At 36.5% G+C, this 26,214-nt stretch overlaps 1 protein-coding gene across 3 annotated transcripts in view; it reads left to right on the top strand.

Moving 5' to 3' along the window:
- Window positions 1-26,214, top strand: part of dnajc3a (DnaJ (Hsp40) homolog, subfamily C, member 3a) — a 60,558-nt gene that overhangs the window by 21,111 nt on the left and 13,233 nt on the right. For all 3 annotated transcript variants that reach the window (XM_028799551.2, XM_028799553.2, XM_028799552.2), the window contains 4 exons: window positions 3,271-3,345; window positions 20,290-20,442; window positions 22,689-22,870; window positions 25,291-25,410. In XM_028799551.2, coding sequence (XP_028655384.2) covers window positions 3,271-3,345; window positions 20,290-20,442; window positions 22,689-22,870; window positions 25,291-25,410 — 530 coding nt within the window. The remainder of the gene's footprint in view (window positions 1-3,270; window positions 3,346-20,289; window positions 20,443-22,688; window positions 22,871-25,290; window positions 25,411-26,214) is intronic.

Below are 26,214 nucleotides of genomic sequence, written 5' to 3'. Positions count from 1 at the left end.
TGTACGTGTACCGAGACATTCGTGAACCGAGGTTCCACTGTATATGGAAACATTACTTTTAAAAATTATTAATTACAAAAGTAAATGTTACTTACTGTAAAATATTTCTTGTTACAGTGTTACTTTTGCATTTTCCTTCTAGTAACAATATAAGACACACATTTCTAATCAAAATAAATGTATTTCCTTGAACCAAAAGAAAAGAGAATATTGCAGCATTCATTACTACTCCATTCCAGATCAAGATGCTAACATAAAGCAGGATTCCGTGCTATTTATTTTATTATGCAGGTTTTAGTGCTTCTTATTTTAGGCATTTATTTCTTAGGATGTCTGTTTTAGAGTTGTGTAGAGTAGAACATAAATTCTAATAAGCTTATTTTAAATTTAAATATAGTGGTCAACTACTTCTTAATTAAGAAAATACTTTTAGTTCTTAATGTGCTGTGAAGTAAATAACCTTCATCCACTTTTTCTATCCTCGAGGTGCATCTCTGAAGATTCAAATTATGGAAACTAGCTGCTGTGCTACCTGTTCACACTGTTTTAACATATCTGTAGCAAATAACTGGACTAAAACTAAACTGACACTCGATTTAATCATGTGTCTGTTCCTGGATTGCACACTTTTCTGATTAGCTGTGCAGTTGAGCCCTTGGCACATACAAGATTAAATACATACCTCTAATTTTTTTTTTGTTCAGTTATTTTCAGTTGATTGCACACTGCGCATGTGTTTAACCTCTTTATTACCAGCTGCTACCGTCCCAGCAGGTTAGCCTTTAGAAGGGGGGAAAAGAAGGCTTTTTTAAGTAAGTTTGGTATTTTTCTGTCGGTAAAATAGAGAGACTTATTGTATTAAAAAAAATCCTTTGATTTGAATTTGGGACTTTCATTAGTTGTCAGTTATAATCATCAACATTAAAAGAAATAAACATTTGAAATACATCAGCCTGTGTGTAATGAATGAATCTAATATACAAGTTTCACTTTTTGAATGGAATTACTGAAATAAATCAACTTTGTCATGATATTCTAATTTTATGACCAGCACCTGTAATAGTCAGTCAGTCAATCAATCAATATGTAAGTAAAACTAAGTAAATGTATATTGCTAAGATATTTCAAAATAAACTTAATGAATGCCCTGGGAGGAAGCATTAATTGGCCTGACAGTGGTAGGCAGAAACAATGCCCAGAGGTGCTTCTTAGCATACTGTACTGGAATGAGCCTGTGGCTAAAAGTGCTCCAAGAGAGCGACTCATGGAGGGGAGTTGTCATGATGGCAACCAATTTTGCCACCATCCTCTTTTTCCACAACAGCTTCCAGTGTGTGCAGAGTTTGTCCTGTGATGGTGCAGGCTTTACTGATAAGTTTATTCCGCCATTGTGCTTCTTTTGTGTTCAGGTTGCTTCCCCAGGAGACCACAACGTAGAACACCACTCTCGCTACTATGGAGTGATAGAATATTTCCAGTAGTTTGCCGCACACCTCAAAAGACCCGAGTCTCGTTAGCAAGTGCCGTCTGCTCTGGCCCTTATACAGCACCATTGTGTTGTTAGACAAGTCAGCTTTTTTGTAGATGGAACCCTAGGTACTTGTAGCTCTGCACCACTTCCACACAGGGTGTTATCCATAGCTGGGGAGCCTTCTGTATATTCAGGGAATGGGAGAACAGGTGTTGTAGGACCCCACAGAGCTGGTTAGCACATGTTTTCAGCATCCTGGGACTGATTCCATCCGGCCCTGAAGCCTTGTTTATGCAGAGTTTTCTCTGGTCTCTCCTTACTTCATCTGCAGAGACGCAAAGTCCAGAGAGTGGTGAAGAGCCGGAGATGGCAGGTGTGATGTCACTGGGGAGGAAAGTCGTGCAGTTGGGATTCTAGAACTTCCTCTGATCTCTCACAGAGGGCTAGTGGGAGGGCTGTACGGACTAGAATGAGTCAAACTTGTTCAAGAACTGGTTCAGTTCATTTGCTCTGCTCTTGTTCCATTCCCCATCATATTTTACTGCCTGCTTGTAGCCAGCGATAGTCCTCATCCCATTCCATACTAGCTTCATGTTGTTTTCTTGTAACGTGTGCTCAAGTTTGTCTTAGTGGGCTTTCACGTTCAGGATTCTGACTGTACCAGCTTTATTTCATCTTCATCTCCAGACCTGAAGGCTGTCTCCTTTTTATTTAATAGGGCTTAAGTCTTTTGTGATCCATGATTTGTTGTTGAGGAAACTGTGCACTGTCTTTTTGGGGATTATGTTGTCCACACGGAACTTGATATAGTCTGTGATCCAGTGGCTGAGTCCCTCAGTATCCTGGCCATGTGACTCACAAAGTATGTCTCGGTCAGTATTTTCAAGGACATCCTTCCGAGACTCCACAGCCTTTGCTGTCTGTTTCTATATGGTCCTGGTGGTGGTTGGCAGCTTATGAGCTGAACCAAATTATGGTCTGATTTGCCAAAAGGTGGCAAAGCAACTGAGTTATGACTCTTAACATTGGCTTACAACCTTTCCAGTGTCCTGTTTTCTCTTGTTGTGCAGTTCACAAACTGGTAAAAATTGGTGAGCATGGAGGACAGTGAAACTGGCTAAAGTCCCCAGATGTTGTAATGAAAGCACTGGGATGACAAGTAGTAAATGTGTTAATTACAGAATATACTGTGTCTGTTGTGATTGTCGTGTCTGCCGAGGTGGGCATGTAAACTGCTAGCACAATGGCATGTGAAACCTCTCTCAGCATATAATGAGGTCATAAGCCCACCACATGCAGCTTAATATTCAGGTTTCATACCAATGTTTTAATAGTAATGTGTCCAGGGTGGCACCCTTTTTCATTCACAAACTGCAAGCCTGCTGCCTTTTATCATGCCACTTCCAAATCTGCTTCTGTCTGCCTGCACAATTTTAAATTCATCCATCGCAACTGCAGAGTCTGGTGTTTCTGCTCTAAGCCACATCTCTGTGAAGCACACGAGGCTGTTGTATTTCCGTTCACCTAGGTTCCTGATCAGCGCTGAACTCTGAGAACTCATTCATTTTATTTTCCAGCGATCCTGCATTTCCCAAATTAATCAAAGGCAGATAAGGTCTGTACCTTTCTTCTCCTATGAGTTTGTGTTCATCAGCCATAATGTTTCTAAAAGTCTCCACATTTGCACATGGTTAATACTGTTTGCATATGTTCATTTAATGATGTGCAGCCAACAGGCTTGAGTTGGTGTTAGTGATGTTCATATGAATATAATAAATTCATGTCTTTCATTTTTATAGGCAAGATTACAGAGAGGAAATTTGCTGCTCAAACAAGGCCAGTTAGATGAGGCTGAAGAAGATTTTAAAAAAGTGGTAAGTTGAATTTTAATATGTAATCTTTGTGACTTTTAAATTTACATTTCTCTCCATCATTTGAACATTTGACTTCTTTCAAATACTGTTTGATCAATCCTTTTTTTATTTGCTTACCAGCAGATGTCGCCAAAGACCAGAAATTGTTGATTTTTAGGCATTTATGTATATATTTTTGTTTTTCTTTCTTGAAATATTTTTTAACAGTTTCATAGCAAAATCACCATATTACTTTCAAATGCACAAACTACCTTGACTGTTTAATTCATAACATTTTAATACTTGGTCAGCAGTGTCACATGTAAATGTCATGATTGCAGTGAAAAAAATGTAGTAATGTGTGATGGGAATAAGAATTATAAGAAATAAAAAATGGGTAATCTTTTTAAAGATGTGGTGTAAGTTTTTGTCTTTTATGCATGTTAAACTAACTTTGAAAGAGAAATGTGAATTGCATTGTGTCGGCATTTTAACTTGTTTTGTCATTTTTTGAAGTGGAAGTAAATGTAGTTAATGGTTTGCCTAGATACTAGTGTCTGGCTAATTCTACTTCATTGTAGTTATATGCTCAAGTTACTGAGGTGTTTCTTTGCTTGTCAAAACTTTGGGAGTTGCCTTAACTGATAAGGTCTGTAATCCTGGGATTTTATTATAACAAATCTTACTGGACCTGGCAGCTTCTGACAGTACAACATGGTTTCCATTTCCATTAGAATATGCAGCTAAGTTTGTGCGAGCCCAACTGAATCTACCACAGAAGGCAGTGACCTCCACAAGTCAGCGGCACATCTTTATTATTAATGTGAAATACATGGGGAATGTAGGCAGTTGCTGTCTGTGCTGTTCAGTAGGATTCTTTTGGTGTGCTCTAGGTGTGTCAATACATAAATCTGAGGATAGGGTCCTGGGATGTTGTGTAACTGAGGAAAAAGGCATTTGTGGAGTGTATTATGTGATCAAAAAACATAAGGGCATTAAACAAAAAAAGTACCTGTACGGTGTAACTTGAACAGAAATGTGGCCATGGGGGTCTTTTTTTTTATTTTATTTTATTTTTTTTTTACTCTGAGCAATTTTAGTTTGTGGTTTTTAGATTGTGTCCATGAACCAGGGTTTGTTTTTCCCCCTTTACTCAGCCCGGTTTTGTGTGTGTGTGTGTGTGTGTGTGTGTGTGTGTGTGTGTGTGTGTTTTACCTCTGCATTCCTGATTTTTCTACATGTTTTTTCTGTTGGTTCTATAGTTTCTCTTCTCAGATCTAAAAGTCTGAGTTTCTCTGGTGTCCTGCCTTGCTCTTAATGCTTATGGATTTGCTCAGTTTCCAGTTATCTGTGAACCAGGCACTGACAAGCTATACATATACACTTGTTTTGAAAATTCTCTGTTGGGCTTGAAATGGAAAGAATGTCTTTACCCTAAGCTAACTGAGAATAAAGCCGTTTCTTCTCTTGATTTCTTTAGTACAAAAATTCATTATTAATGTACTCCAATTGACCCTTGTGCCATTTCTCAATCTATAAAATACATTTTTAGATTAGTGCTTTTTGGTAAAGTTTTTTTTGTTGACTTCTGCTGGAATAAATGCTCTCTTTCAAAAAGTTTTCTTCCACATGTTTCATATAATTTATAACGGAAGGCAGCACATTTCAGGTGTTTTGAAAGTGTGCCTGTTATTGAACCCTTTTTAGAGTATAAAAAATACATTTTTTCCCTGGCTCGCATCCATACAATTTGGCTGTTGGAATTAACAGCGCTAAACATAATTGTAGGTGGAAATTACTGTTGCACCTATGCCATTATTTATTTTTTATTTTTTTCCTCTTTTTACTGTCTGTAGTTAACTAATGCCAAGAACTTTCACTTTGCGTATTTTCAAAATTAAATGAGTCCAAAAACAAAGGCCTCAAAATACATAAGGCAAAACATGCTGGATTCCTAAACTCCTACAAAACCACAAAAAACAACTTGACAAAGAAGAACGAAAAAAGGAACCGAAGACACAAACTTTCTCAGTGCCCCAGTGATTTGCTTTGGATTTGGGGGAGAGTTAAAATAAATAAATTCAAATCCTTTATTTAAACAGTATGGAGAGACTCTATCTCCCAAAATGCAATATAAATAACTAAATTAACAAACAGTTAAACACAAAAAGGAATTATTTCAGTTATGTTTTTCTAAATTGAAACATAAGAAACCATTTAAAAACAAATTCGAAAACCAAGTTGGGGACAGAAGTCTCGTAAAACCATGGCAGCGACAGTTTAGGCCTGTTTGTTTGGACTCCTCCCTTGAGGCTACAAAACTTTTTTAAATTTTCAGATTATTTGATGCTTATTTATGCAAACAATAATATAAAACATATAAACAATATAAAAATCCAGTTACAGTCAAAACCTAAATTCACTCTCAAATTTAAATTGGATCCAAAAGTAAGCTGTAGAATCAAGTTTAACAACTTGTCTGATTTTGTTGTGATGGTGGGTACTTTATGATGATGATGATGATGAAGGTGAAGGTTAATAAAAGGTGGTTAAGAAATGCACAAAACATTCAGGACTGATTTGAGGTGTGTCTTTCTTTTTTTATCTGGCTAAAATTTTTAAATGTACCCTTTATACAGCCTTGGTTAAGGCAAATTGTCCGTGTCATTATTAATTTAAACTTTTAACCCACCTAAATAATCAGGGGAAACTAACTGCTGTTAAGATTAATTTTTAAGAAATAGCATATGGCTATTGCTATGATTTTCTAAAATTCCATTCCATGTGTGGTTTGGTAGCTCCATAGCTAGTAGAGAAGTTGTCAAGCAGAATGTAGCTGCACAAATTTTCTGTAATTAAAGGAATCGTGTCTTATGTTACTTTATGGAATGCATTTGGTTAACCTACAACACTATAGCGAAATGCAACTTTTTGCCGAGTATTTTTGTGACTAATAATATGGGAGTCCTTCTTGATCTGTGGTTCTGAAATTCTGTCGCATTGAACAGAAGATGCTTCACTAATTTTTAAAGTTGTGGTATTTGCAGAACTGTACTGGCATTTGCTGATTCTTCTTTGGTGGTACCATTCAGTCTAATTAGAAATCTTTATCTTAAACTGTTTAGAGAATATGTGTTAGTAGTTGGGGAACATGAAGCTGTATTAGGATTTCAGCAAAATTCTTATGATGTTAACTAGTAGAGTTTTTTAAGTCGGTGTGTTTTTCTGACTTTTAATGTTTCTGCTTTGTAAGGACAAACTAAACAATATAAATGTTAATGTGCCCCTTTTACAAAGCCTACTTGCTACCCAATTACACAAGTTTGATTAATTACACTCTAGTCCAATTTTATTAGTATGCAGCTTTTTATTATTTAAAATATATGAGGAAAATTGTAATGGGTTTTAACTGTAAGTTTTTGAAAACTTTCATATTGGATGACTTTGACAGGCAGTTGTTCTGGGTAGATGCCTGACCCACTTTTTGTTTTCACCTCGCACATCTATTATTATTATTATTTTTTTTTAAATTTGTGTTACAGGGTTAAACTGGGCACATCCAAAAAATAATTTCTAAGTGCTGTAAAAAAAGTTTAATACAGGGACTGAGTACATTGTGAACAGAACTGTGTTTAGATTTTTAGCAGTGTAATGGTAAAGCCATATATAAAAAATTAACCCCTTGTCTGTCTGAAACCTAATATTTTAAATGTGTTCACAAAAAGAGTTGTAATGTTTGATCTTTTTTAAATTTTTTTTTATAAATTGCACTCTCCTAGAAAAACACTTATTTCCCTCCACCCCATCAAGTAGGTTTATGTTTGAATAAAAGACTATTTATTGCATGATATTTCTGGAGCACTTTCCTAGGGTTTTGTTTGTGTAGCGGTCATAGAGGGGGAAAATAAACATAGTTTGTGGTGTCTTTAAATAAAAATGCTTGTGTTTCTCATTTCGCTCTTCTCCTCATTTCAGAAGTGGTCCATAGATGGACAGTGACCAGCAGGTGGTAGCAGTGCTCTAGTATCTCCTATTTACTCCACTTTTTCCATCCACCGGCTTGCCTTTATTTAAAGCAGACAGATTGGGTGGTAGATATTACTCTTTATTAACTGTTATAAAGTGGCCACTTCATACCCCTACATCTAGGCTGAGTGCAGCAGCTGCCATGAACCGTCATGTCACCATATTGTTACATGCTTTATTTATCCTGGTCATCACTCTGAACAATTTAATAGACTAATCGGAGAGTCTTTATTGATCTGTGTGTGTATAATTTTGGATTTTTCTGTCTTTCACTATTTTGATGCCCAACATTTTGCTTAGTTAATGTGCTTTTACCGACCCTCTTGTCAGTACTTTTACTATGGAACTGTATTTTTATTTTAGCATTTCTCTTTCTTGTTTGAGAAGTTAGGCAGGGCTAGCTGGGAACAATCTTCCTTTACCCTGAAGCTTTTTTAGTTATCTTGCAACATTGCCAGCAGCTACAAATGCCCCTGTGCCCAAGAATGATTTCCTGTTTCAAGCGGTTGTAAGCCTTTCTTTTCCCAAGAGGAGTACTGGTCTTGAACAAACTGATATGATAGTATGTGCAATGAAAGTGATTAGTTACAAAAAAGATGGAAATCAATAGGTCAGCTTCAGAGGTGGAGTTGGGGGTAGGGATTATAGGATGCCATTCATTTAAGCAAAGTAATTTTAACCTTACCCGTACAGATTTATAAATGTAATCCTTACACTAAGTGGTACACCAAACACTGTATTTTTAGATGAGTAAATAATTGTGTAATTAATGTCCTCTGATATTGCTCTTAAGATATATTTTTTTTTTTTAAATGTCTGAATTATCAAACCTAGAGTAAAATTTCTTTTCCCTCTTCCCAAATGATGTTTATACTGGTGTCTCTTTAGAAGAGCTCAGCTTCAAAACAATATAATGAATTTATGTTTTCGTCATATTCTATGTGAAGATTTTAATACATCTTTAGGTCGTGCCTGTGCACCACCTGAAGAGGCAAATGAACAAAACATTTCTCTTTTGAGAGCACGGTGATTAGGGGAGATGCAAGTTAAAAAATCTTTGTTAAACACGTAAAGAAAGATTAAGGAACTAGCACAGGAAAAGTTGCCATAATATGTATGGAGCTTGAGGAAAAGTAATGTTGAAGAAAAGTGGGGACTATTGGGAGGCATAACAGTGGCAAATAGGGAAAAATATGAGTGAGGTTTGTTGTGAACATATGGCAAGAAGAAGCATTGATGCAAGAAAAAGAATCCTGCAAAGAAGAGCATCAGTAGAGGTTTACAAGAAGAAGCAAAGATAAGTAGTGTGCATGACTAAGAAGAGCGCATCATAGAGGACAAGGGGAGTTGGTTCCAGCGGGGATGCGTTTGGGGGAGAGTACTCAAAAGTCAGAGGAAAAATGGTTCTAGCTTAAAATTTGTGTTTTGCAAGGGTAAAGAAGGGATTCAGTTTGGAGACCAGGGGACCAACTGAGAAGATGGAGGAAACACTTTGAGGACATTATAGGTGGAATGGAGATGGAAGAAGAGAATGTTAAAGCAAATAATGAGGGGCAGGATGAGATCAAAATAAGAGAGCAAGAAGGTCTAATAGCAGCACCAACAGGAGAGGAGATGAGCTAGAGAAGAATGGGGTACTTTGGCTATGTAGTGTGGCAATAGAACTCAAAATATGGTGTGAACATGAAGGAAAAAGTGTTAATTGCATGACAAGAAAAATGTCCACGCCACTGGCATACCTTCCATTGCCCACATTTGGGGTTTTATGGCCCATCCATTAGAAAAATTAAAAAATCGGTGTGTGAAAATTTACAGGGGAGTTAACTGTGCTGTTTTATGTACAATGCATTCAGAAAAGGCAGTGGTGAAGAGGTTAGAAACACTGGCAGAAAATATCCTGGGTGAGTACCGAAAGTCCAGTAGACTGATGGATCAGATATTTATACTCCCAAGTTTGCTGCAACAGTGTTTTCAGTTTGACATGAACATATATAAACTGTGTGTTCACTTTTTAGACCAGCTTTATAACACAGTAAACAGATTAAAAATCTACCAGACTTTGCACAGATAATGTATTCCAGTGAAATTAATACACTTATTAAACATTTTAGTTTACAATGGCTTTAATTTTGCCCAATTTCTGCTACTTTGATTCAACGAAGGACAAATTCTTCATACTTGGTATACATATTCTATTGCAGATTATTTAAGCTTGAAGAAATACTGTGCTGTAATTTATATAAATAACATGAAGTTGCAAAATTTCAATCACTTTTACCAGAAAAGTAGAATGTGTAAATGTTGAAATAGGCCTCCAAACAATATAAAAGTAATGCACAGTGTATCGGCGATAACCCAAAAAATACAGTTACGAAAGGTCTACTGGCTACCATGTCTGTTTTAATTGTTATGAAGTAGCAAAAAGTAAATTTTTACTGTGGCCAAGTAAATGACTACATTATGATCATACTTTACTGAAAGCACAAATAGTAGATGTCCATATTGTGGCCAAGTATCGCTCTTTCCGAATTTATACATCTGATGAAGGAACTATGTAATGGAAGAAATTGTAGCACAATAAAGTTGTAAACTCGGAGTACTTTTTCTTTAAAGCAAAAAAGTGCACTTTGAATGTTGTTGTTTGTGTTTTTTTTGTTAAAAGTGTTGTGATATACAGTTAGGTCCATAAATATCTGGACAGACAACTTTTTTCTAATTTTGGTTCTGTACATTACCACAATGAATTTTAGTTGAAGTGCAGACTTTCAGCTTTAATTCAGAGGGGTGAACAAAACGATTGCATAAAAATGTGAGGCAACTAAAGCATTTTTTTAACACAATCGCTTCATTTCAGGGGCTCAAAAGTAATTGGACAATTGACTCAAAGGCTATTTCATGGGCAGGTGTGGGCAAGTCTGTTGTTATGTCATTATCAATTAAGCAGATAAAAGGCCTGGAGTTGGTTTGAGGTGTGGTGCTTGCATGTGGAAGATTTTGCTGTGAACAGACAACATGTGGTCCAAGGAGCTCTCCATGCAGGTGAAAGAAGCCATCCTTAAACAGAAAAAACCCATCCGAGAAATTGCTACAATATTATGAGTGGCAAAATCTACAGTTTGGTACATCCTGAGAAAGAAAGCAAGCACTGGTGAACTCCGCAACGCAAAAAGACCTGGACGTCCATGGAAGACAACAGTGGTGGATGATCGCAGAATCATTTCCATGGGGGTAGGCGTATTGATATCCAAGTCTACCATAAAGAGAAGACTGCATGAAAGTAAATACAGAGGGTGCACTGCAAGGTGCAAGCCACTCATAAGCCTCAAGAATAGAAAAGGCTAGATTGGACTTCGCTAAAGAACATCTAAAAAAGCCAGCACAGTTCTGGAAAAACATTCTTTGGACAGATGAAACCAAGATCAACCTCTACAAGAATGATGGCAAGAAAGAAGTATGGAGAAGGCGTGGAACAGCTCATTATCCAAAGCATACCACATCATCTGTAAAACACGGTGGAGGCAGTGTGATGGCTTGGGCGTGCATGGCTGCCAGTGGCACTGGGACACTAGTGTTCATTGATGATGTGACACAGGACAGAAGCAGCCGAATGAATTCTGAGGTGTTCAGAGACATACTGTCTGCACAAATCCAGCTAAATGCAGTCAAATTGATTGGGCGGCGTTTCATGATACAGATGGACAATGACCCAAAACATACAGCCAAAGCAACCCAGGAGTTTATTAAAGCAAAGAAGTGGAAAATTCTTGAATGGCCAAGTCAGTCACCTGATCTTAACCCAATTGAGCATGCATTTCACTTGTTGAAGACTAAACTTCAGACAAAAAGGCCCACAAACAAACAGCAACTGAAAGCTGCTGCAGTAAAGGCCTGGCAGAGCATTAAAAAGGTGGAAACCCAACATCTGGTGATGTCCATGAGTTCAAGACTTCAGGCTGTCATTGCCAGCAAAAGGTTTTCAACCAAGTATTAGAAATGAACATTTTATTTCCAGTTATTTAATTTGTCCAATTACTTTTGAGCCTCTGAAATGAAGGGACTGTGTTAAAAAAAAAAATGCTTTAGTTGCCTCACATTTTTATGCAATCGTTTTGTTCACCCCACTGAATTAAAGCTGAAAGTCTGCACTTCAACTGCATCTGAGTTGTTTCATTTAAAATTCATTGTGGTAATGTACAGAACCAAAATTAGAAAAACGTTGTCTCTGTCCAAATATTTATGGACCTAACTATACTTCCAAACGCCACAAAGACGGCACAGAATGCATGTCCAGATGTTTGGGAAAGAAAGTTATGAATTGCTAGCGACCAATTTATAGAGTTTTTTATTGTTTTGAAGCGGTAAAAATTTAAAGCTTTTCATTATTTACTATTTTCAAATAAAATATATAAGGACTGTGCCTTACTGAAAGAACATCTTCTACATATGCAAGTGAAGGCCAGATCTTATTCTGTCAAAACATGTTTATCTGGAGAAGAAATGCATTGTGTGCTCAAGTCATAGCACAAATGATCACAAAATGTAAAGAAAAAAAAAAACATTTTTTTTTTTTTTTTTAAATCTCACTACACAAGAAAATTATAAATCCCCAGGATGATATATGGAATGATAAAAATTGTCCTGCAAAGAGAAAACAATACATAAACAAACTTTAAAAAAAAAAAAAAACTAAACTTTATTATAAACTGCAACTGAAGACCAGGTAAGAAGACACCTGAGGAAACTACACAATGTAAAAGCGGTGGGTCCAAATGGAGTTGGTCCTTGTTCTTCAGGCCTGTTCTGACCAACTTTGTGGTGTCTTCTGTTGCCTATTCAGTTTGTCTATAAGGCTGTGCTGTTGTGGAAAACATACTGCTTGTTCCTCTTCCAAAGAACGCAGGCACCTCTTCACCTAATAACTACAGACCAATGGCACTTCTGTCTCACATCATGAAGACCTTTTGAGTGGCTAGTCGGAATATATTAGTCCTCTTGTGGTAGACCACCTAGACCCACTGCAGTTTGCCTGTCAGTGAAAGATTGGAGTGGAGAATACAATCATCTATTTGCTCCATGGGGCTTACTCTCCCCTGGACAAAGCTGGCAGAACTTTAAGGATTATGTTTTTCAACTCCTTCACTACCATCCAGCCATCCCTGTTAAGGGGTAAGGTGGATGAGACGATGCTGTCTTCAGTCTGTCTGCAAGACTGTAGTTGGCAAGACTATCTTTTTGATTATGGACGTGAGCAACACTGGAGTACCACTTTGTACACCCCAGACTAAACCGAACACCCAGTAATGTCACTTCCAGAAATTCTCAGCTGATTCTGCACTTATTGATGTACTTATAAAGGGAATGAGTCAAAGTACAGAAGTTAGGTGCATAGGTTTGTTTCATGGTGCAGAAAGAATTGTCTACAACTTAACATCAGCAAAACCAAGGAAGTGGTTATTGACTTTTGCCACACCATATAAGAAAGGGCAGAACAGGCTATCTTTTCCTTAGCTATAGACTATATTCCTTTAATGTGGGTAGTGACATCCTTCACATCTTTTAAAACTCTATGGCAGCCAATGTGACTTTCTGTGCTGGGCTAGTAACCTCACTTTAAGAGAGGCCCACCAAATCAACAAGCTAGTTAAAAGTGCAGGCTCAATTATTTGACACACTCTGGACCCCCTGGAGGACACAGCAAAGGAGAAAATTAAAACAAAAATAAGTGTCATTATGAACAATGATGCATATCCTCTCTCTGACACGCTAACATTGAGGACTTTTAGCCATCGAATCATTCAGCAGAAGTGTGTCAAGAAATGCAAATGGGGCTCCTTTTTACTAACAGGCTGTATATCGCCCACTGTGACTGGGACTGTCAAGTCAGATGTTCTTTCTTTTTGATTTTCTTACTTTTTAGTTATACTGTTGGAACTAGCTGTTTATTTGTTTATTTAAAGTGCTTGTAAGAGCCATTTTCCTTGTTCTATAAGATTCATGAATATTTCTTAGATGACAATGCATAAATAACGGGAAGTTCCTATAACCCCCGTAAATAGGTTCGCAGTGGTATATTCTTACTATATCTAACAGCTTGGAGTAAACATTATTAGTCAGTCAGCTAGTGATAGCCTTGCCTTGTATAAGGTGTAGAGGCATACGGTTTTTAACCGTGATCGCACGTCACCGTGCCTGGGCACTTGCACTGTGCCAACCGGCTTACGAGCCTTTTGAGTTTGAAGCAAATATGGACTTAACAGCACTTAATTTATGTGTTGTGCCATACGTAAAGTGTATAGAAGAAGAAGCTAAGAACCTTTAAGTAGAGAAGAAGAAACGTGACCGCACGTAACAGTGCTCGATGGCCTACGGGCTCTTTGAATGTGAGAAATAACAAGTAAAGAAAACTTGTTTACTTAAGTACCGCACCGTATGCCAAGGCGTACAGAAGAAGAAATTAAGAACCTTTAAGAATAGAAATAACTAAAGTCTTTCAAGAAAAGCTAAAGTTTAAAGAAGATACATTTTTCCTTTTTTTTGCCTTTTATTCTACGTGTGTAACTATTTTTTCTTTTATTCTTGTGTGGACTATTTGCTTTTACCTTTCCCTAAATACCTTTAAAACGAACTCTTGGACTCTGAGAATTCTTTTGACACGCGTCTTACCCGTGCCTGATGATACCTTATATATTTCAGCAGCTACAGCGCTTCTGTAAAAAGTCAACTTTTCCCCCGGGGACAAATAAAGTTCACAGTACAATACCAAATAAAGAGATATAAACCTGTTGATGATTTGTGCCACTACGCAAAACAATTTTGATCTAATATATATTTGGTTTAATGCAAGTGGTCTCCAGCTCCAGTCTTGGAATTCTACGGGGGCTGCAGGTTTTCACAGCATATACTGTAGTGTCCTCTTCTTGATTTTCATTTTTTTTGCTTATTCATAACACTTGAAATAAATCTGGTTGGAGATTTGAAACGATTCCAAAAAAAAAAAAAAAACCCTCTGCAAACACAATGTACAGTTTTACACTTGTCCCCCTAAATTTAATACTTGGTTCTGCCACCTTTTAGAAGCAACATTTGCAGTCAAATGCTTCCAGTAACAGGAGATCAGTCTTTGGAGTTGCTGCGGTGAAATTTTGGTCCACCCTTCTCTACAGAATTGTTTTAATTCAGACACAATGGAAGGCTTTCTATGAACTGCCCATTTAAGGTCCAGTCATTTAGAGGTGGACATGCTCTGTGCTCCATGTCATTGTTCACTCCAGCTACATACCCCAGTTGTGCTTGAGCTTCAGATCATGGACTGATTCCCAGAAATTCTTTTAGTATTTTCTAGTAGAGAGACAAATTTCTGCTTCCCTTAGTTATGGCAAGTCACCAAGGCCCTGAAGCATCAAAGCATCCCCACACCGTCACCCTACCACCACCATGTTTGACTGTGAACATGATGTTCTTATTGTGGAAAGCTGTGTTAGCTTTATGTCAGTTGTATTGGGGTCCATGTCTTCCAGAAAGTTGCATGTTTGACTCTTCAGTCCAGAGACATTTTATCCCAAAAGTATTGGTAGTAATCAACGTGTGCGACTTCCCAGATGAGTTTTCTCTTGGAGTCATTTTACACTCCAGGACAGATTTAACACTGTTCCAAGTTTTTTGAATTTGGAGAAGGTGGCTTGCTGGAGTCACAGGGTTTTGGAGATTGTTTTGTAACCCTATACCTGAATGATGTATTTCAGGAGCTTTCCTATGATTTCAGCATGGTGTTATGTGTTGAACTTTTAGTCAACTTCAGATTGCTGGAAAAACTTTATTTAAGTGATGTTTAGATTCAAAAGGGCTTTTAGCATTCAAGCTTGGGTGGGTCTAGTCTGATTTAATCCATTATTTTAAATTAGTTTCATTGATTGATTGACTAAATAAGAGAAAATGACTTTTTCACATGTTGGGCAACTGTCATGGTGTATAAAATCTACAAATTATTCTGTACAGTTTTTATTATTATATTTTGCTCAATCCCAACAAGATGAATTCAGATGTAGGAGGCATTATAATAAAAAGAAATATCCTCTTCCCTTACACCTCACTTTTATAACAGTTGTTCACAGCATAGTGCTAAATTGGTATTAAAGCCTGGGAAGGAAGACTGAGCCGATACCTCAAGGCTATTGGATTACTTTATGGATGGACAACATATTGATACTTTATGGACATCTGGGACAACAATTTGGTTTACAACCTGGGAAAGACGGACATGGCGATGTTTTAAGCAACATCAAAAAACTATTATCTGGGAAAAGATAGATTAAAGAGTCTGAGCAAAATTCATCCATCATATTGACAACCAGCCAATCAGGTGCATGCAACAATTATGTGTTGTGAAACCATGGCATGAAACTTTATAATAAATATGCCTCATTTGAAAGCAACGTCAGAAGAAGAGAAACAGCAACGACGGAAGAGCGGCGTCAGAAAAGAAACAAAGACACGTGTGACCAGTTTTCATCAGATCGTCAGTTAACAGCATTTTCATGAACGTCGATTGCTAAATCAAACGCCGCCCTGGGACTTTCATCCTTGACATCACTGATTCCTTTCAGTAAGCCTTTTTAAGACTATTTTATACAGACTTTACTATTGATCTTATTTTCTATTGCTTAGTATTGTTCTTTAATAAATAGTAATTTGTTTTCATATTTCTGTGCTTTGTCTTAATGTCTAGAGCAGGGGTGGGCAAAGTCATTCCTGGAGGGCCGCAGTGGTTGCAGGTTTTTGTTCTAAACCCATTTGCTTAATAAGAAGCCCTTATTGCTCAAGTAACACTTCTGCTTCATTTTAGTTGTCTCGGTCGTTAAGATTTTGAACCCTTATTGCTTATTTTAGTCTTAAACAGCTGTTTTCTTATTTTTTAATTGCTCCTTATTAGCAATAAGATGCAAATGACAAAAGAAACCAGCATTTCTGCTTTTAGTTTGCTACCATTTACACCTGTGTGTATTTATCGTGCACTATTTGGTATAATTAAATACTTGGAAGGAAAGAGAAAACAAAAAAGTAAAAGACAGTCCATTTTAGACTTCATATCATTTGGATGATATCCTTAGAAAGGAAAAAAAATCTAGGATATGTGAATGGCCTGACATGGCAGAGTTAAAGCACTAACAAGCCAGGAAATTTAATTATTGGCAAGGATTGTTTTCTAATTAAGCAACTGGGTTGGAGCAAAAACCTGCAGCCACTGCGGCCCTCCAGGACTGACTTTGCCCACTCCTGGTCTAGAGTGACTGAAATAATAAGGTAGATTTCTTTGAGCACCTGGTGCAGCCAGAGATTTGCCATTACCTCTGTGCTGCGAGGTTTATTAAGGCTGAGAGTGAGAGCTCCACTCAATAGTAGGGAACAGTACATAAAGTAAGGCATTCTTGGCTGATAAATGGCCTATAGTCAAGGTTGCTGAGTCTTTGTATGTTTTAATATTTTCCTGGAGACCAAAAGTAACATTTAGGTCTGAGATCTATTTAAAACATCATATGTTGTTTGTGCCAATAATAAATAAGTCTCTTGATGTGCTGAGAGAGTGACAAGTTGTGTTATTCTTATAGCACTTGTGTGGTTTAAAGTGCTAAAAGTTAGCCAACTGTGTGTGTGAGTCATTTGTAGGGCACTGTTGTGGTTAGGGTCTGAGTGTGTGTGTGTGTTATTATTTAGGGTGCAGGAGTAGACCAATCCAATAACAACCTTGACAAGTGTAAGGGGTAATCAGACGATAACACAGTAACGTTCTTCCCTCAATAAATTAAAGGATCATTTAAAAAATGTGTTTACACAGGTTGTCTTTTGTATTATACTAAATTTATTTGGTGATCAGAAACAGTTAAGTGTTAAGAATAAGAAAAATGGAAAAAAATCAGGAAGGGGCAAATACTTTTTCATGGCACTGTGTGTTTTATTTTATTTTATTTTTTTCTCCAGCTGTCTGGAGGTTTTTTTGTTTTTTCTGTCCTCCCTGGCCATTGGACCTTACTCTTTTTCTATGTTAACTAATGTTGTCTTATTTTAATTTCTTATTTTGTCTTTTATTTTTCTTCATTATGTAAAGCACTTTGAGGTACTGTTTGTATAGACTATATAAATTTGTATGTGCTATATAAATAAACGTTGTTGTTGTGTGTGTGTGTGTGTGTGTGTGTGTGTGTGTGTGTGTATTATTTATATATATATATATATATATATATATATATATATATATATATAAAATGTGTGTGTGTGTGTGTAAAAACTTGAATCCACATTTACTGCTTCAGTTATAAAGTCGGCATCTAGAAACATTCTGAGTAGCGAGTCTCCCCTACAAAAGCAAGCAGCACAAACTGCTCAAAAGTGTGACTTGAGCAAAAAGGAAAAGTTCTTTGGCACCTTGCTGACGTAAATGTCCAGTTGTTCCACGTAATTCTAATGTCTGTCAATTCATCAGTGAATATGAATATACAGTATGGTTGGCCTGACTGACACCATCTATCTATCATATCCCCAATCTTTTAAAAATTTCTTTGAAGACATGAATATGACATGCAGTGGCCGCAGCTTACAGAGTTGTGGATTTCAAAGATTCAGTAACTTTATCCATTGGCTTATTATCAAGCTCTAATAAAATGCCTAGAATGCACTCTTAATACTTTCACATCAGTGAAGGCTTTATTGTGCTGACCCAGTATTCATATGGCATGTAGGGAAGCACGTGTTGCTCTTTCTTTTTGAGCTAATTGGTGAAATTGTGATTGGCATTATAAAATTGGGAGCAATTTATGGCGGGCCTGATCCATAGAATATTTGCTCTGCAAGAATCTGGCATCAGGTCAGATCTATTAGATGACTTCTGGTCTGCGTGTATGCATAGAAACTTCACTGCTGTGCATGTTGTGTACAGTACAAGGTACCGTTGATTGAAAACCAATTCTCTTTTTTTCTGCCCACTTGGTTGAAATAATACTTAAATAATACTTAAATATTCAGCAGCCAATTTTTGTTCTGAAAGAATGTTCGATTTTCTATGTTTTTCCCTAGCTTCCATTTTAATGCTTTCTGTTTTGAGCATGCAGAATGTTTCATTATAAAACAGATAATTTGCCATTTATTTGGGTTTTTGGAAACAATTTTATCAACAAGCAAACATTGCTAAATTTTGTTTATATTTTCTTATAAAATGAATATTGTTTGTGGTTGTTTGGTGCGGGGTGATGTTTCCAATTACTATAGAAAATTCTTGTGATGAAAATAAACACTTAATGAGGCACGATGCTGTCCGTGCAAGTGTATTCAATCAGAATCGTAAAGCAAGCAGCCAGTTACATTCAGGCTTATTCTGCCTTTTGCTTTTCAGTCACTTGCAAAGTGAACATAATTTTTGTGTCATTAAAGTCGTGTTGTTGAACATCTTTTATTCAGCAAATGACAGACGGTAATGGTGCTCTATTTATTCTGCAAGTGGATATTTAAGAGTGGAAAAAGCTCTGTATTGCATTCAAAAAGGCAAATCAATAGATACGATCAAATAGGTTGTCCTGCTATGCATTGAAAGCTGCTGTAATAATGTGTATATGTGAGAAATCATGCTGGGTCAGCTCTTTGTAATATCGGGGGACTGTAATGCTCTGAACCTATTCATGAATCTGAACAGAAGCTGAGTTTGCAGAAAGGTCCAAGAGTAATGTAGGCATATTTGTAATATATGCCCCATTACATCTCAAAATATGATTATTATAGGTTATTTTCAGTTTACTTTTCTAAATGATTGAAGAAAACATTTAAGGCTTCTGACAGCAGAACGCTTGCATGATCCATAAAGGACGCATTATAGTGTCAATGGCATGAATGTATTTATTCATTTTTATTGCTTTATGCTGACATCCTAGAACATGGATGCAGTGTGTATTTCTGCAGTGTTTGTGATCTCATTGTAGATAATGGAGTATGTGATTCCTTGCTTGGCGCATTTATCACTCGTATTCATTCTTGGTTGATTTTGAGTTTAAATTTGATTTTTCCTAAAGGGAGTAAATACTTGCCAATTTGCAACTCTGAATGACACCTTTTAAATTCCATAATTTTTCAATTTACAGCATTTTTCCAGTTGAAACATAAAAGCAGTTTGTTATATACAATGTCTTTCTGTTAGCATTTTATTAAGATGAAAGTTCTATTATATATATTTGCTGTGGTTATAAATACATGTCTGCAACAAGAGATTGCACTTTTATTTATTGGCAGTTCTGCAAAGACAAACATTTAATCCTGTGTTGAATATCTGCTATTTAAAATAACAATATTAAATGTTACGACTTTATTGATAGTGCCAGTTTAAATTTTAGGGCAACTGAGGCATCAGGAAGAATATGTCTAGTGATATTTAGACAGATTTTTTCTCTGATTTCCATTTAGTCTTGCATCACGGTTAATTAAGGTGATTATAGGTTTATTAATCTGGGCTCAACTGACATTTTGATTAATTCAAAAAAATGAATAATTTTTTAACAAAAATGGGCTTATTTGTGTGATCTTTAGAGACACTTCTACTGTTCAAACACTAAATTTATGCTTGGTCAGTACTCTCTTGATTGACTGTGGTGGTTGTTTCCTCCTATCAATCATTTTGTTGTTCCCCTAGTTTCTAGTATGATATTAATTTTCTCTCCTTACTCGTAATCTGAACTTCGATATGAAATTAAGTATAGTTGTAGCAGCATGAGTGAAAGAATAACTGTTTGAGTAAGCTTCCAGATTACATTTTTTTACTTATCAATTTCTGGAGATTACGTCAGGGGAACTCTTCAACTCTTTAATATCAGTTTAACTGTTAGCGTGACTCATTTTGTGTACACATTAAGTTAAATATCGCTAATTGTCTAATTTTGTCTCTTCTTTTTTTGCCTTTTTTAGCTCCAGTCTAACCCCAGTGATAAGGAGGAGAAGGAAGCAAAGGCCCAGCTTGTTAAATCTGATGAAATGCAACGTGTCCTGGTTGAAGCAGAGACTCACTTGAGCAGAGAGGATTACAGTTCTGCGGTTATTCACCTTGATAAACTTATAGAGGTGAGCGAACGTTCGAGCTTCTCCCATAAGCAAACTATGGTAAAATATTTGTAGCTTTATTCCAATTCTTTGTGACTTTATTTAGACTTTTGATGCAGATTTTTAAAGATTTTTGTAAAAAATGAAAGTGTGATGCATACAATATATATTAATGTTAATGATTTGCTTTTAAATGGTTGTCAACAATGCATGTTTATAGCAAATCTCAGATTTTAAGGATAACTCTGAATCCATAGTTTGCTTACAGACAATGTAGAACTTGCTGAAACAAGATTGTTTTTTACCAAAAGCGTTTGCTTCTTCACTAACTTTATTGCAAAGTAATTCCGGTTCTCCCACTCTCTCTTTTCTCACAACATTAAGTTAGTAATCCTAATTGAAAAGATTTGGTCAAGGGTGTTTTAATTTTTCACTTCCCTTTTGAAACCTTTTGTCTAAACTTGATCAAACAGTAAAATCAAGGCAGAAGCGTTTTGCTTGTCCCATAGATTTTATTAGTTGGATGTTGGTTTTGCCTTCATTAGTGTCTTTTTACATTGAAGGAGTTGAATTATTCATGGCAACTGCAGGCAACATCAGGCTGCAAGAGCAAAATCTTCAACAAAAGAGGACTCTACTTGGTTATTTAAAACCCTTTTGCAGTGGACAGAGTAGTTTTCAAATTTTTTTTAATTCTCTGGTGTGTAACTAGAAATTGATCTGTCTGATAACTAGTTGTAAGTGCATATCCAGTTTCATATGAAAAGGATAAGTAAGTGTTTTTCAAATTGTACTGAGTTTAGGTGCACTGTTTTTTTGTTGTGAACATAAACTTTCTTTTTTTTTTGATCATGAAAGTCCTGAAACAAATTCAAATTGTTCTTTTAGTTCCTTTGATTAGCATTTTTGGCTTATCAATAAAGAGAAGCCCCCTTTACAGCACAGCAGTGTGGAAATGAAAGGAATAAAAGCCTGAGGAGAGATGGTGGAGTTTAAAGTGAAATGAATTGGTGGAATGCAGAGATTTAGCAGTTAAAAATATCTTGCTACTCTGCAGATTTCTACAGTTGATATTTCTTATGGGAATCCCATTGTTGGTCAGGTTATATTCTAGGCCTTAGATTATGTGGATAGTTAATATCATCTAAGAAATTTAGAAAATGACTACCTAATGTATGCAGTGGAAAAGTAAACCATTTTGATAATCATCAAGTTGTTAGAGAGATTGGAACAGACGACGGTGTGCTTGTTGAGTTGGTGTCAAGCAGTAATATTTGCATCTGATGAGCTCCTTTGTGGTTTCTGTCACACTTGACTGGGTCACAAGAACATTTATTGGTGTCATTCCAACATTCTGAAGCTTCTGGTTCTGTAGACTTAAAGGAGAAAAGAGCATAGGTCAGTTTGTTACAACTGTGACAAGTTAGATCTGCAGAACTAATGTGGACTTTACAATCGTGGACATTTCTAAACTTTTTTTTTCTATTGATGCCTAATTTGGTGTAAAAATATAAGATTTCCATAGCATTATTTGTGCAAAAGTCTCTAATTTGTGGCATTCGTTTTTTAGTGCTTAGGTACTCTCATAATTGCTAAACCTTTAGGGACCTTACCTTCTTTATGCATTATTTGTACCAAGCTCTTATAGCAAAGAGTGGCAGCGGCATGAAAATGTCTGCTTAGACCATTAAGAGGTATGACAGATGTGTAAACCGTGTACATTGTTAAACTTAGTTTTTATATTGTTAATTCATCCATTATAAACCATGTACTTCTTAATCTAAAGGCCGTTGCTCATATTGGTCTAATATTTGAACTTGATCCTCTTTTTAAAGTGCCATCTATAGCACTGGCAGAAAAGATAAATGTCTGCATAAATATTGTAATGTGAAACACAAAGAGTGAAGATGTGGTATATCACAGCATGTAGTCCTGCATATAAACAGTACAGTTTATGATAAGACATAGTTAGTTGATCAACATCAGTGAGTGATTTTATTGGATTTATTGCAAAAATCAAGACTTTGCTGTTCTTGAGTGTGTAGAGTTGAATATACAGTTTCTCCAGTTTCATGTTTTAATAGTCGGTTCACTTGTCAGTGAAGACTTCATTCTGCCATTGGGGGTCTTCAATTACCGATTCATGATGTCTGCAACGTGAAAATGTGCACTTGCCACACGGCTTCTTTATGTGAATTGTGCAAAGAGGAGTGTGTGCACATTTAATTTATATTGTGGTTGTTAACTGTAGCGTTTTACTTTTTCAGACTTGTAGTTGGGATGCAGCTCTAAGAGAGCATAGAGCCGATTGTTTCATAAGTCTTGGAGAACTAGGGAAAGCAATCGGCGACTTGAAAGCAGCATCAAAGCTGAAGAATGACAACACACAAGCTTTCCTTAAAGTCAGTAAGATCTACTATCAGCTGGGAGACCACGAAATGTCACTCAAGTAAGGAATATTGTGTTGCTTAAAGGGAATAGTTGTGTATAATGCAATTTCAAAGCTTGGTACAATTTGGCTATAGAAATTAGAACAAAAATAATGTTTGTTTGGGTGCCATTTAAGGAAAATAGAAGCAATTTAGAAGACCGAGTCCTAACAAGCAGAGCAATTAAAATGAATGGAAAAGAAGCTAATTAGCAGTAAAAACTGGTCACTAATTTAGAGTAAATTAAAGTGTTAGAACTAAACCTGCAAACCAAGTGGCTCATTTTGGCTATGCGTTTTATTTTTTTTGCAGTGTTGTATGAAAGCACAACTAAAAACCTGGAAAAATGTAATGCAATATTTGCAAGTCTTGATGAATTAAATGTATTTTTTTATACTTTAATTTCATTATTTTATTCACCCTGTAATTTGACGAAAATGTGAGAGCTTTGTTTTTGGAAAACGTTGCATTGAAGTTTCCTTAACCTGTTGTAGTAGATCACATTTTTTTTCTGTAAAGGTTTTTGTTTTCCAAAATTATCGTTTTAAATACACAACATTATGTATGTATGGACTATAAATCTATTTATACTCCTTGGCATTTAATGTGGGGGATGTATGTGTGTGGGGTTTTTTTTTAGCTCACAGTATTATGCCTGTTTCAGAGTATCGATCAAAGCCCTTAGATATCTCTCTGTCCCTCTCTCTAGATATACTGTAGGCAGACAGATGTAGAACTTTTGACTGCTTATGTATAAATGTTTCTAACACCTCAGTTTCTGCTTAACTTTTCACCATTTTAGGTCATTCATTGCATTTCAACGGATTTAAATTTGAAGAAAAACTGAGGTGTTGTAAAGCATTTGACCAGTAGTGTGTATATAGGTGGGTGGGTGTGTGTGTGTTGTAGCAGTAGAGGTATCGATCCACCTCTTGAACCCTCAGGTACCACTCCAAACACCAGGTAAAAGCACAAGACTTCTTTATTTTCGTATTACACAGTGCACAAAGCATCCTCCACTCCACACTACTCATATAAATACCAAACCAATTACAATACTCTCTCCTCCGCTCCACCCAACCTCCCAGCTCAGCTCAGTGTCTGGGCTTTCCCAGAGTCCTTTTATACACCCTGACCCGGAGGTGTTCCTGCCCAACAGTCCACAATTCCTTATTCCTTCCGGGTCAGGGTAAACAGTCCTTATCTTCACCCCAGAAGCATGTTGTTTCTTCCTGTCCCGGGATTATGACGCACTTCTGGGTTATAGGGCATATATGAGACCCCGGGCCTCCCGACAGTGACTCCCAGTGGACCCCAAGGTATCCAGCAGGGCTGTGCATAAAAACTACATAGTCCATGAGGCCCTGCTGGAATTCGGGGCTCGTCCATGCTGTCGGGAGAGCTCCTCCTGGCGGCCTGGGGGTGAGGGCCGGAATAGGAAGCCAGCCATCCATCACAGTGTGTGTGTGTGTGTGTGTGTGTATATATATCTTGCTCAGCGGTATACATAGGACAAACTTCAAAAAGAATCGCAACACATATACAGGAACATCGCAACGCCATCAGAAGAAAGGACTCACTTTCATTGATCTACACGCATACTAAATCAACAGGACATACATTTAACTGGGACAATGTACAAGTAAAATTTAAGGCCAGTACTAAAAGTGCCAGAGAGCTGGCCGAATCTTGGCTATCAAATGAGAACGCCATCAACAGACACTTGGACATAAATCCAGCATATGCAAACTTAAGAAGAACATGTTCATAATAAATAAACTATACACCCAATACCCCCCCCCCCCACCCCCTCCACGTAATGTGTTGCTATACAGTATATTGCCTTTGATTCTTGTAAGTCTAAGCATTATCCTCTGATGAAGACCCCTGGCAGGGGTTGAAAGCTCAGGAATAAAAACTACTTTATGATACGTGATTCATTTTTTTCTCCCTTTGTGGATCTCCAGCTGCAAATGTGTGTGTGTGTGTGGGTGTATATGTGTGTGTGTGTATATATATATATATATATATATATATATATATATATATATATATATATATATATATATATATATATATATATATATATATATATTATATATATATATATATATATACACACACACACACAATATTTACAACTATAATGATCTTGGCAAAGTACAAGTACAGTGCAGTTTTTTGGTATTTTTGTAAATAAACTCTGATTATGCTGTCAGTTTGATTGTTTTATGACTGTTTCATATTTGCAGCTCATAATATCTGAGCCTTTTGGACAACCTGCAGATCTGTGACATTGTATTAAAGTTTATTACTCTTACTCTGTTATTGGCAAAAATAAAGAGTGTTTTTGTAAAGAAATATGTGCTGCTACTAACTTATTGTAAGACCCATTCTGGATCTTATTCTTTTCTTTTTTTGTTTCTGTTACCTGTAACAGTGAAATCCGTGAGTGTCTAAAACTGGACCCAGACCACAAGCAGTGTTTTAGCCATTATAAACAAGTTAAGAAACTAAATAAGCAGATCTTGTCTGCAGAGGAATTGATCCGAGATGAGAGGTAAGAGTGGTGGCGCTTCCTTCAAAGCCTTTTAATATTTACAAAATAATCACTTGTTTTGAAGATGCATATTGTATGTTAAAGTTTATTGTGAAGTGTTGTGTGTTTTTTTTTGTTTTTTTTTGAAATTGAAAGGTTAAATAAAGTTATAGATGGTTCATAAAACTTTCCAAGTCTTCTCCTTTGTATATGTGCAAAATGTTTAATAAATTTTTATTATGGCCCAGTAGTGGTTTTTGTAGCATTGGTTTTAACAAGCTGAACAGTCCGTTTTTACTTTAAATAGAGCATTTTTGCTTTAAATTGATATGAAGTTGCTTTAATCCATATACAGTGGGTTATTGTTGCTAAAGCTCGCTGTATTAATATTTCTTAAGACAGACACAGCATGTGTGGTCACTTAGGGTAGTTGAGTGGCTCTCTGAAGACGTCCCCGTGTGGGTATTTCTCACACTACCTGTGTAAGCACTGGCTGCTCGACCTTGAACATGCAGTTATCTGTGTATATTTTAAGTTTGACCACAGTAGGAAAATTCAAAAGGTTGAGACTGACCTGCTTTGTCACCTGTAGACTTTTCCGTTAATAGCTCTGGACGTGTTTGATTTCTTAGTTAACACCTGTTGCAGCCAAAACACCACCATAAATGTTTATAATGTTCTTGAAGCAGGCCATCTTGAGCTAGCCCACCGGAGACCGGATTACTTGCTGATGTTACAAATTTAAGCTCGCCACCAATTATAAAAGCATTTACAATATTATCTGTAATCTTGGTGTTTTTTTTTTTTTTTTTTTTTTTACATTTT

Source organism: Erpetoichthys calabaricus, chromosome 4 (genome assembly GCF_900747795.2).
Source record: "Erpetoichthys calabaricus chromosome 4, fErpCal1.3, whole genome shotgun sequence".
Taxonomy (NCBI): Eukaryota; Metazoa; Chordata; class Cladistia; order Polypteriformes; family Polypteridae; genus Erpetoichthys; species Erpetoichthys calabaricus.
This window is presented reverse-complemented; position numbering and strand designations above follow the sequence as displayed.